Here is a 13544-nt window from a genome sequence, read left to right on the forward strand (position 1 = left end):
AAAAAAATCCCTGTCAAATGTTGTGTGACATCACCAAGACAGCTGTGGAGATCAGCCCAGCGAGAGCCTCTCTGTTTCCGATCGCCCTCCTGATCAGGTTTCATTTCATGTCCCTGTCGGGGCAGTTCTTGTAAAAGGCATGTATTCCTGTATAACAGATACCAGTGAACTGCTCCTATCACTGACTCTAACAATGAACAGATGTCTCTTCTCCAAGTTAAGGGAGATAGAGGTACACTCCCTCCCGGTTTGTGTCGGTGGATGGATAGACTGAGGTCACCATACAGTACACTCCCTTTTTTTTAAGGATTTCACTGCATAGAGGCTTTGATTTCTGCCCAGAGCAATATTTTATTGTGATTGTGCTTCCTTGTGATTCATTTTTTTAAAATGTAAGAAAATGCTCAGTGGCCAATCTGCTTGAATTTTAGGAAACTGTAAGCCTGTTTCAGAGTGGAAACTGTTACATTTAAGGGAAACTCTGCTGATTTTACACATCTGAGTCTGTTTGCTGGTCTTGGGGAGTACTACTGGACACATAAGAAAGTTGTATAAAGCCTTTTGTTGCAACAGAGGGAGATGCGCCAAACCTGTTAAATTATCTGTAGTGATGCTGCTTGAATGATGAATACAACTTGAGAGCATGGAGTTGAAAGCAATGAGCTTACCAGACCCCTGTAGCCTGCTCCTCATCTCTGTTTAAGAAGGGGGGCAGGCTACAGCTAGTAGCATACCACGCCCCAATCTCTTACCGAGCTGTCGTCCTTTGCAGTTGCACTCTGGGTAATGTAGGCACCAGATTTTGACAAGGAAGAAGAATGCATGGAACAAAGCGGATGATATATCTGGTTTTTGCTGCATCGACTTTGACCATTCTTTCTTAACCCATCCATCATGAGTCTGACAATGTTATGCTGTAGGAGTACTCTTTTTAAAGGTGTTAGTATGCTTCAGCTGAAGTGATTGTCAGATGGTCAAACAGTGTCTAAATCCACCCACTTTTCAACTTTAGAACTGGGTTGCATCTGGCAATTTCTGTAAGTTTCCCCTTCATGCATTGACCAGGTGGCCAGGTGTGCGGAGGAGAGAGATTAACCAGGGTTTGAATTTTATTCATTGTTCACACAGCGCAACACTATGAATGCTTTTGAGGAAAGGTTGTCTGAAAGTTTACATCTGTATCCCAAACTATTATTGTGTCTTGCCCCTCTCTATGACATCCAGCTTTTCACCCCGCTTTTTAGCGTTGCCATTCTGAACAGCTATAAAAAGTTCTGACTTGAGATGTGATTGAACGACGCATCTTGCATACTAGTTAGTTTCAAACACAGTGACACATCAACACAACCCTGAAGTACTACTGCACTGTGTATTGTACTGTGTTGACACAATGTTGTAGTTGTTTGTAATTCATTTGCATCATGTCTTCTCAGTGCATTAAGACCTACAAGTCTGACTGGCATGTTGTCAACTACAAGTATGAGGACTATTCTGGAGACTTTCGGCAGCTTCCGCAGTAAGTCTGTAGTTAGAAACCTCAGCACACTCAGTACACTATATTCACAGAGGTAATGTTGTCCTGTGCCAAGACATTCTTATGACGGGCAAGTAACAACAGCTTCTCTACATAATACATGGATACCAGAGATTTTAAACCCAAAACACACAATCACACACAGTTTGACCCTTTTGATTCCCACTTGTGACACATTGTTGTTGTGACTTAATTATAAGGAAAAAGGAAACACGGCGGAAAAATAATTCTTATTTCCTTGCAACAAAAGAGAGTTTCCTTTTTATGATGCACTGGATAATTCCCAACTGCAGCCAGAGTGGAAACCACCCTCATTGTCCGCAGATTGTGTCATCAGCTCCAGCCTCTTCCCTGAAGAGTATCTATTATATTGAAATAAAATATGAGTTGACAATAACCTTGACAGTATTACAGCTGCCAACCATTCTGTCGCTTCAGTGCATCTGGGGAAGTTAAAACAATACACAGTGACGTGGATCGCTTGTGAAAAACTTCACACTATTTTCAGTTTAAGTGTTGCCCTCCGACCTTTGGTACATTTTCATTTTCCAGCAGGCAGCTTGCACACCTTAACAGGTTTCCATTAGCAGTCGAGTGCTACTTCTCACCACTCCTGGAATTTGCATTTGCCTTGATGCTGCCTTTTTCTGACTCCCTTGAGACAGCTGCAATATGCAAAATTACTTACAAAAAATTACATCAACATAAGGAAAAATCACATAATCTCAGTCACACCACGTCAGACCACATGTGCTAGAGAGATTTGCAGAGTTAGGACAAATAAAAGCAAGTTAACTTAACTCAAACTGCCTTGGATATCGATGACAGTTGAGTACTGAAGTGCTACATTAGCGTTAAAATATACCCAAATATCAAAAGTAACTGTGTTTATTGTGAAGAATGGTCTACAGTTTTAATGCATTGAATACCTTGGGGTATTTTACATTACAAAATTCACTATATTATATGAACATGTGTGTTTAACATGTAAAGTCTTTATCTTTTAAGTAACTATAGCTAATATTTTCTTTTGAAATGTAGGAGAGATTGAAATTGAAAAATGCTGATATTAAAGTATCAATAGGTCATAAATTATACAAGCGTAGAAGATTATTTAGTTACTCCCACCTGTGATAATCTGCAGTGCTTTGTTTTGAAGTTATATGTTGTTTTCTGACTCGTACTGTAAATGCCTGTTAATGTGAATCAATCATATTTTTACAGCAAAGTTTCCCGGCCTGATAAACTGGGTGTCCATGTATTTGAAGTGGATGAGGATGTGGACAAAGATGAGGTGAGTTTACATTCTACTTCTGTGACAACAGACTTTAACAGTGTCAGGTGCTATTACAGATTTTTTTGTATGTTTTTTTTATTCTTTTAGATGCTCAAATATCACCTAGTAACTCAGAGTAGTTGTCAAGCAGTTGCAAGTTTAAAACATAAAAAATTAAAGTTATCCTGCTTTTATATTGTGTTTTTACCTTGCCCAGAAAAGACTGCATGCAGCTAAATGAGTCTTATTCCAGTCATCACTTTTTCCTTTCCTGTCCTATTATAGTGGTTAAAGAGATAAAAGGAAGTTTTGTGTGTAATAGCTGAATTCAATGGAAAGAATTAAGTGTAATTAGACTTTGCTGGCGCACCATGTCTCAAAAGATCTTCTTTTTAACTTTGAAATTTTCTAGGCCACGGTGAACCATTTGGATCTTTCCGCCCTCTGCTAATTCATGTATGACAGAGTGGGTGTGTAGTCTTGCACAGATTAAATGAATATTTGTTGTCTCTGGAATGGCTTGTGGGAGTGCACAACAAACAGGCTCATTAATCACGCTAGACTCAGATTTGAAGGGTTTCTTGAAAGATGATACAAAGCCGTGGCTAAATGTTATCTAGCACACTAGAGTGTCACACCACTTCTCAAGATGTATGATGATCATCCTGACCTTCTCTCCTCACATGATATGTCAAACTGCACCTCCTACAGGCAACGGAACGACCTTCAACGTTAGCTGAGATACAGTTCACTGTAGTTTTTTAGAAATCAACACTTCTTTTCCCTTTAAACACGTGTTACATAATGCAGCTGCGAGTGAGGGAAATGCAGGCTGAAGCTGTGCCAGGTCATCACAGGTCAGGGTCTGTCCTGCTCAGCCTCACAGTCAGCTTTACCTCTGACAGCTCAGCAGGAGCAGGACTACAACACAACTAATGATGAGATCCAAATTACCCTTCATTCAGCTTTTACCTCTCTCTCTCTCTGGCCTCCATCCCTCCACAGCAGCCACTGCAAGGGTTTTTTTTCAGACAGGAAGGGTGTTTGCACAAAGGAAAGAAGATTTTAATTTTAATAAATCTCTTTTTTTCTACACTGTGTGTATTTTGGACCACATCTAGCATTTGTTGTATTCTTTTTCTGACTGAAGATCTGAAGTGCTGCAACTATATGGTTTGACAATTATTTTTAAATCTCTCCTTGACAAAGTTTCTAGAGCAACATGAAGTTCACGTAGAATGAACTCAGTGAGTTGTCTGCCTCTCTGGGGACTGGTGAATGTTGTCTAGACATTGACGAGAAGAAGCAGGCACTCAACCTTTCCAGATGCTTTTCAGATCACTCTGCAAGGCACATTGAATATATTGTATATTCCTGCCAGCGCTTTTAAAATCCCCTTTTGCTTTATAAGGCTGAAAGAAGAAGAAGAAGGAGAAGTGATGCTGGACCAGGATGATGACATCTTGAAAGGCCATTCACTCCTCTCATTGTGCAAAGTTGTCAGGGATACAGTTCCTCGCTGTAGTCTTTCAAAGTCGGGAGGAGTAACTGCAAACGACACGTCTTCTGTTCACTCAGGGCTGATCTAAACCAGGACAGGGCTTCAGAGTTTGTCTCCATCTCCTCTTCCTTCATTACTCTCCTAATTGGTTTGTTTTTACAGGTCATGGTAGCTGGTGGATCGTGGTAACTTAGTCATATGTGAAAGGCGTGATCTCATGCTTACACATCTAAGAAGTGTGAGATAATTGGGCCCATGTGTTGTGGATCTGCTGTGAAGATCAAGATATTTATTTGGGTTCCTGGTCACACTTTGTTTAATGTTCCTCTGCCTGTTTGTTTGGACTAAGACAGACCTACATCATGTCGAGCTCTATGTCATCTCAAAGCACAAGATCAAAGGTTTTCCTGCACAGTACGAAAAGGTTTTGGCAGGTTGTGTTAAAAGCATTTCTGATACAATATCATGGTGAGTCAAAACCTGCCAGTGGTTCTAAATGTGACATGTTTTCTCTCCTTTGAAACAGGAGACACAGTCATGACATAAGGAGAAATTTGTCCCATTATTTTCCATGCAGTGTCACATGACTTGCTGAGATTTTTTGTTCCTTGCAGTGCTGTACAGCATGGGTGTGTTTGATATTGTCTCTTCTTGTGTTTTTGTCTTCTGCAGGACACGGCCTCCCTGGGATCCCAGAAAGGCGGGATCACCAAACATGGTTGGCTGTATAAAGGCAACATGAACAGTGCCATCAGCGTCACCATGAGGGTGAGACAGTGGTGACGGCCACATTAAGATCCTGAGATAATTAGTCAGTCGATCCATTAATCTGTAGACAGAAGTTTATTAGCAAATATTTTGATGGTCAATCAATATTTGAGTCTCTTGTCAAGCAGAAATGGCAAACATAGTCTTATTCCAGCTTCTCAAATATGAAGATTTGCAGCTTTTCCTTGTCTGATTTAACGGCAAATAAAACATCTCTGTGTTAGTCACTGTTAGTCAGACAAATGAGTCAATGTAAAGCTCTCTTGTATTGTCTGCTTGTTGTATAGTAATGATAAAAAAATGATGAAAAGCACAGCAATGGTATTTTTTGTTTTTATTTGTAAGAATTTAAGACATTTTACAACAAAAAACAAAAACAAACAACAAAAAACAAGCAATCAGGAAGATAGAGGTTTGGGTGTGTGTGGGTGCATGTGTCTAACTCAGTTGTCCTTAATTTTGTTTAGATCCATATATGCTTGGATTGTTGTCATTATGACTAGGAGCCTGATCTTGTGCTATATAATACTGAGGGTGTAGATAACTTCAAATTGTTGTTGCTAAAATGTTGCATTGCATTTTTGTGATGATTGAAAGCTAAATATTGTTTCTTATGATTATTTCAGTCATTCAAGAGGAGGTATTTCCACCTAACCCAGCTCGGGGACGGTTCTTACAATTTAAACTTCTACAAGGATGAGAAGATCTCCAAAGAGCCCAAAGGAACCATTTTCTTGGATTCCTGTATGGGTGTGGTTCAGGTACGCTCTGAAATATTCCCATCCTTTATGGCACAAAGGCAGTGATTGTGAAACTGTAATGACCCTGGATGACCTGCTTTGCCAGACGGGATATCCCTGTCGGCGCCGTGGTAACACAGGGTGTAGTCAGGTCCCCAGAGAAAATTAAAATGCCATTTAACAGGAATAAACTGAGAATATGGATATAGTCACTTCCTCTTAACAGTTCCTGTTTCTATAAATGTATTTCCCAACATGCGGGCTAAAATGCCACAAGCTATAACAGGTCGAAACGTAAACATAAATTGCTCTAACAATGATGGACTGCTGCTGAAAAGTATCTGTAAGACCATCTCTTGTCCATTTCCCTGAAACCTGAGCCCTCTCCTCCGCAAGGTCATGCTTTACTGCTGACTCTCATCTGGTGAAACAAGGTGAATGCTGAGGTCTCACTTCCGTGCACTTTACATCAGCCTCACAATCAATGCCACGTGCAAGTATCTGAATGAAGGCCAAGACTCACTCAGGGCATTGTTATCCGTCTATCATCTCGGAGCACGGGAAAGAACCTGGTTTTACCGATGAGGCATCCAGCTGGCATCGATCAGGAATCATGAAGGTTAAGTGTTTGGATAGCAGTGCCTGATTCCTATCATGCAGAGGAGGAGAAGGGTGTACTTGGTATCCAAATGCTTTAAGAGGTTTTATTAGTGCAGGTTTTGGTGTCTGTGTCATCCATCGAGTTCCCCCAAACCTCCACACCACCCAAGTTTTCAACCACAGCCTTACCCATTTAATTCCTCAGTGGTGGAAGAAGTGACGCAAGAATGCATCTCCTAGTTTATGTTCTTCTGTATTTTAAATCAACCAACCATTACTTTAACCTCACTGGCAAAAAAGCAAGCAATTTGTCAGAGTAAATTTTTCAACATATAATATATGGGACACCTATTAAGGACCATTTAGGGGACCAATGTAGTTTTATAGGCATGGTAGAGATGGAGGCCTATGTATTGTCAATTTTTATTTCCTAAGAGTATTTTATTTCTTTTGAGGATAAAACTGAGATTTCTTAAACTTGTTTTAGGGTTATGTCCAGGCAGATGTAGTTTTTCCCATTAGCAGGTGAGAGCTAGCAGAGGTACAGTAATTAATCTTACTGTAAAACTCATTTAACAGAAAATGACTGGGACACAGTACACAAATATGTGCTTTGTGTTGCACTGTGAGACTTAAACTATCATTCATGGGTTATATTATATCATACTGAGTAAACTATGGTTTGCTTCATTTATGTCTGAATGAAAATACTGTTGTCATTGTTACAGACATTTTCAGCACAACATGTCTAGTAGACTGGTAGCTAAATGTGTTTGAGACACAAATCACTGATTATATTTGTAGTAAAAAAAAAAGGTCATGTTTTTTGGGATTTACACAAGCCTGTTATTTACACTATCACCAACAGTGTATTTGTAAAAGGTTTTGTAAAACTTTCAAGGAGAACTTCGGCTTTTGTTGCTGGGACCAAATATTTTTGTTGGAGGCTCAGTTTGGATCATCGCTGGCCTAGGTTTTATCTGTCTACAACATCTAATATCACAACTAGAGCCTGACCAATACTGAATCCTACATAGACACATAATACTCAGATAATGTTGATGAGGATAACTCAACTCTGGGACCAAAAGAGGCACTGGGCAGGATGTCCCACAGCCAGAAACAAACTCTCTTGGACACCACCTCCAAATGACCTCAGAAGCAACTTTGGCATTTCTACAGTGTTATTTCTTGTAATTTAAATTTTATACATCTACAACAAGATTTTTTAAGGATTACCTCATATGCAATAAGGAAACAACTGTAATGTTCAACCCATGAAAGCATTATAGATTTTTTCTCTATCCTTGGCTCGTATCTGATCCCTGCCAGTGTTACAGCCCAGTCTGTTGGTGTGTTTAAATATATTAATTCAGTGGATGCTCTCAAAATGTGTTGCGACTTGGTTGATTATACATTGATTACAATACAGAGCCTTTACTTAGTCGTGTGGGTTTTTGTTGTGTGTGGTGTGACTTAAAGTCAACCAGCAGAAACTTCTCTATGAGCGGAGCTGCAGATGTTCAACTCCGCAGATGTAATGGCATGTGGAGTGACATCATACAGGGCCTCAAGCTGCTCCTGTGCTTTGTTAAGATGCCAACATATGGTCAAACATACGTACATTGTCACATGTTAATTAAGTGACCCACAGTTTCTGTAGGTTAACATGGATCAAAGGGCCTAAAAAATGTTAATTGGCCTATACTCAGTCTCCCTTACTTTTCTCCTCTCCTCTCACTCACTGAAGTATGAACACAGATACTAACAGTAGTAAAAAGTAATTATTTTGAGTAGGTTGTCCACTAATTTCCCAGAGAATGTGTGCGCTGTGTTGTCTCGAAAATTGAGACCGGACCTCCTACCTATCCGATGATTAAGTCTGTTTATCTAGACCTCAGCTTTATTTCTGTCCTAAACACCCCTCTCCATGTTTACTTAGCCAGACTGCAAGATAATGACTCTCCCTCCCAATCACTCCCACTCTGCTGTTTCAACACTGCAGGAAAGCCACAGTGATAGCCACAGCACAACAATCCGCACACTGCTGACAATAATGAGATGACTTCCCTGCTCTCCTAAAGAAATACTGAACACTTTGTATAAATGCACAGGCAGAATTGAAGCAGCAGCTGCGTGTCATGGACAAGCTGCAGCTGAATCAGCGCTTACAGGTTCTGAATGGGCTGAAATAGAGTAACGCTACAACCCAAATGGGACAGTGACATCACTTTTCCTGGCTTGTTTGGAGGTCATAGTTCACCTCTGCTGATCCAGCTCATTTTCTGTTGACTTCACTCTCAGCAGCACCGTCTCACTTTAAAGGGTCTCTGTTGTGGTCCTGGCAGAGCTGGAGGCTCTGTCACACAGATGGAAATACTCTGTCCCTCCCTCACTCACTTTGTCCATTTGTTTCTGTGGCAGTTAAATTAGATTTGAGTTTAACTGCCCACCTCTTCCCTAAGCAGTGATTTTTGTAGCTAAATAGTGTAAGCTTTAGGCCAGTATTTTGTAATTGAATATAGATTTTTTTGCATATACTGTACATCCAAGTTTTTGCAAGCTCAAACGGCGAAATTGAAGGATATGGCGACGAGGGTAGAGTAAAAGTGAAGCAAGTCATGATTTAAATCATAAAACTAAACATCAGCTGCTTTCTTGTGAGCTGGCAGTGGTTCAGTGTTAGTGTTGGAGAGTAAGATAAGACATTCCTTTTGCCATTTCCACACAGATTTTTGATTTTTAAATTTGAAAAACTAAACTTGGTCAGTCAATTTTATTATCATAAACATGGATCTGTTGCTTTAACTTTTTGTCTTGAATTATTGTTTTATCTTTAGAGTTCGCCCCCCACACTCCCTTTCTTCTTTGCTTCTCTCTAATCTCCTCATGTGTTACCTGTGCAGAACAACAAAGTTCGGAGGTTCGCTTTCGAGCTGAAGATGCAGGATAAGAGCACCTACCTGCTGGCTGCAGACAGTGAGGTAGAGATGGAGGATTGGATCAACACGCTCAACAAGATCTTGCACAGCAGCTTTGAGCTTGCCATGCAGGAAAAGAGGAATGGAGACATCCATGATGGTGCGTGAGTTTGTCTGTCCGACCATATTTTTCCAGTACCTGAAGGATACACAAATATGAAATGAAATATTATTTTATGTTAGTCACATCAAAATATGATTCCACGTCTTGATAAGAAACAATTTCTTGTAAAAATATTCATGGTTTTATTTATTTATCAGTGGTTCAATGGAATATGCTGGGTAAAAGCAGCTTTTGTACTGTCACACCGGCCAAATTATGTGAATAATCCAAGTGTTATGTAGCATAAGTAATATATAAGAATTATAAGTGGGGTTTTTTGTCACTCTTTAAATTTATCTGCTGTAGTTCTGTAGTCCTCTATCATTTTAAACTGAATATCTTTGAGTTTGGACTGTTGGTCAGACAAAATGAGACATCTGAAGATATCACGTCAGGCTTTGGGACATTTTTTTCTATTGTCCAAAAATTTGATAGCCCAAACTATTAATGGAGATAAAAGTCTATAGAATAATTGATAATGAATTTAATTATTTGTTGCAGCCCCAAAGGTTTGATAAATCTTTAATATAGCATATATCTTTAGGCTGACTTTGCAATGTATTAAGTAATTCAATGATACATGTAACAAGTTAAGTTCCTAGGATGAAGAATACTCTCAGTTATTACATCCATAATAATAATTAACCATACTTGATCCGCTAAAGCCACTCAGCATTATCATTGTATTTATTCTGGGATACTCTATGTACCTCAGGATGTTTTTAATGAGACCTTGTTCATTCACAACAACATCTACTCACAGTTCTCTCTTACATCTTCCTGGCTCTCTACGTGCAGTCTGCGGCAATGTGATACTGGACCACCCAGGCTTTTAATACTCACCTCCTGTCTCATAGGAGGCTTAGCTGTGGAGCAAAGACGCTGAATGCTTCTGCACAAAATGCTCCACTAATCTTCCTAACTCCTCTGCTTTTAATAATCGCTGTGCATGAGGGAAAAAAAAAACGAAAAAAGAGAATGATTCTGCTTGAGGAGATGTGAGAGATTTCTTAAAAAAGGCCACTGAGACCTGTATCTCCCTCTCAATCCTCACTGATTACTGCACAGTTGAATTAGTGTTTACTGAACTTTCACCTGTCAGTGTAGTTATTATGGAGATTTTACAACACAAGGAGGTTTAGTTTATGTTCTACAGCTTTGGTCTGGATCCAATGATTTCTTGTGTTTTCTTCTAGATGATGATCTTGGAAAGTCAGACAGTTCCTCTGGCAGTATGGACAGCTTTCAGGTAGGTCCCACTTTCTCCTTATACATTCAGTGCATCATCACATGGAGTTGAACCACTAAGTTTCTGTTCCTCGCTGAGGCTTTAAGGAAGATGGTCTTTTGCTGCAAACATTTGGCTTGAATCTCCGTTTAAGAGTCACTGGTTATACACCTAATTTCTCAGTGATTCAAGATCTGATCTGACATAAGACCTGTTGTCGTGCAATAAAGTAAAACTTCAAGTATCATCCTTTCATTCAGAGACTGATTTTGGTTTCATCTAAAAACAAATCCTGCACATTAAACATGCATCCAACAACACATAATGTAAGACTAAGTGAGATGTTGATCAGTGGAAAAAGCGGACACATAATGACACCTGCATCCAGATCTGATATTTGTCTCAGATTATTTACTGATGACTAACAGGGTGCAGAATTTGTTGTGTTTTCCCCTCCCAAATGGAGATTTAATGTTTTAGAAGAAAGCTCTCAGCGCTGAGTGGTACGAAATAGTAAAGCCATATGTGCACGGAAACTGGTGGTAACAGTTAGCTGGAAAACAGCTTGTCAGGATACAGTGCACAGAAATGTATGCTGGTACCACCTGACTCTCAGCACTGAGCCAGTAAAATATGAAGCCTTATTTCCAGATGGCGTAAAAGACAAAAAAAAATATCCTAATGATAAAACCAACTGAGTGCAAATCTCTCAGACAGTGCTTCCTGGCATTTCAAATGGTTTTTGGTTTGAATCGATTTAGGAAATGCCTTTCCTCTCCTCAGAGCACCAGAGATATAGAGTCTAGGATGAGGAACGAGACCAGATTGAAGCTGTTCACCCTGGATCCTGACACACAGGTAATTAAATGTAAAGTGCATTTAAGTTCACTTATTCCCTGGTGGTAATAAGATCCAACCTAAAGCTCCATAATGAAATGTAATATTATTGTTCCATCTTTTAGAAACTAGATTTCTCAGGAATAGAACCGGATGTGAAGCAGTTTGAGGAGAAGTTTGGCAAACGTGTTCTGGTGAACTGCAATGACCTCTCATTCAATCTGCAAAGCTGTGTGGCTGAGAACGAAGAAGGACCAACAACAAACGTAAGACTGATCTTTCTCTGGCCACAATAGGCCCTAAACAACAGAAATATCATTATCTGCTTGACTTAAGACAGATGAGATGGCTTCTTATAGCAGGCCGGATGGACTCTCCTCATTATTTGAGCTGCTGAAGGACTCCTGTTGGCATAGCAACAAGGCTACAGACTCAGTAATGGTGAACAATCTGTATAATTGAGTCCAATGTCCTGCTGTCCCTCCCAGCAGAAACTGTCTATTAAAGACTAAACATGCTCTGTCTCCACAGAGACACTGACTTCACACACATGCACACACACACATGCAGAGCAGATACTGTGAAGTATATTCACCCAGCTCCCTCCACCGAAATTTAATTGGAACAGCTACTCATTATGCAGAAGACAGTGGGTGCACCAATCCAACTTCTTCCCCTGCTGATAGTGATTCTGACACATGCACTGATTCGATACCAGTCCTGTGTTTTTCCTTAATTTTAAATCTATATACCTTATTAACTGAAAGTCACTTTTATGTAAGGTAACATATGGACAAATTCAGTGTATCTGATTAGCACATCCCTAGAATTAGATGCTGTGTAAAATTACATTTGTTTTTGTGGAAAAGTATGTGTTTTTATGTTTATTTTACTGATGATCAGTGATTGACTTTATTTAAGTTGTGTATATATTTGAGTTTAAAATGTCCTTTTGTGTAGATGGGGAGCTACCTAACTGTTGTTGCACAAGGTAGTTAGGTAGGACAATTAAGCAATATCCAGTTATTAACATCAAGTTAAGTCCCAGTGGTTGTAATGCTGTTGCTATGTAGCAACCAACATTACAACCCGCATTAACCAGTGCTATTTTATGGTGTCCTGGTGCAGACTGGGTGACACAATGTGATGTGAAAAAGTGTACAAGTCTAAATGATTGTCAGCATTGTCTAATATAGAATTACTTCTCTGTGTCTTCCTTAGGTGGAGCCCTTTTACGTCACTCTCTCACTGTTTGATATCCAGAATGGGAGGAAGATCTCAGCTGACTTCCACGTGGACTTAAACCACCCGTCTGTAAGGGGCATGGTGCCCAATAACAACAGCCACTATATGAACGGGGGAGGGGACGCTCATGCTGAGGGCCAGCGGTTGGTCCATGGGGTGCCAGAGGCAGCCATGCAGTATCCCAGACAGGTGAATAATCTTCTCAGCTGGACAAAAGCACTGCTGAAATATGTCTTTTGTTTCATGTTGAAATCTACTAATACACATTTAAATGTAAATTAACATATCCCTTGTCTCCACAGGGAGTGTTCTCGGTAACATGCCCTCACCCTGATATCTTCCTGGTGGCTCGCATAGAGAAGGTGCTTCAGGGGGGAATAAACCACTGTGCCGAGCCATACATGAAGAGTTCAGACTCCACCAAGGTACTGACCAACCTGTGAACTTGAGTATGCTCCCCCACGTTCAGCAGATTCCACCAGATTACTCCACATAATACGCAGATAATCATCCTTTTGTTTTAAAGAGCTGACAGTACAGTTGCACAGACACTCAATACAAGCATTGACTTTGGCTGTAAAAATGTGATTGTGCACCCTGAAGGGGTCGTGGCGGGTAGTAATGTGATTCAGGCAAGAAAAAGTGTGAAATGTGTTGCGTGTGTGTGTGAGTACAAGCACACTGGTTGAACAAGTGTTGTTGGTGTATGCGTGTGTCGTTCAAGTGTGTGT

The 13544-nt window shown here is 40.0% G+C and overlaps 1 protein-coding gene across 2 annotated transcripts in view; it reads left to right on the top strand.

Annotated features, from left to right (window-relative positions):
* Positions 1–13544, top strand: part of zmp:0000001200 (dedicator of cytokinesis protein 9) — a 54778-nt gene that overhangs the window by 18953 nt on the left and 22281 nt on the right. For both annotated transcript variants that reach the window (XM_051071193.1, XM_018673570.2), the window contains exons 4-13: positions 1434–1516; positions 2759–2828; positions 4984–5079; positions 5706–5840; positions 9326–9500; positions 10700–10752; positions 11515–11589; positions 11694–11834; positions 12790–13002; positions 13116–13238. In XM_051071193.1, coding sequence (XP_050927150.1) covers positions 1434–1516; positions 2759–2828; positions 4984–5079; positions 5706–5840; positions 9326–9500; positions 10700–10752; positions 11515–11589; positions 11694–11834; positions 12790–13002; positions 13116–13238 — 1164 coding nt within the window. The remainder of the gene's footprint in view (positions 1–1433; positions 1517–2758; positions 2829–4983; positions 5080–5705; positions 5841–9325; positions 9501–10699; positions 10753–11514; positions 11590–11693; positions 11835–12789; positions 13003–13115; positions 13239–13544) is intronic.

This window comes from Lates calcarifer, linkage group LG1 (genome assembly GCF_001640805.2).
Source record: "Lates calcarifer isolate ASB-BC8 linkage group LG1, TLL_Latcal_v3, whole genome shotgun sequence".
NCBI lineage: Eukaryota > Metazoa > Chordata > Actinopteri > Centropomidae > Lates > Lates calcarifer.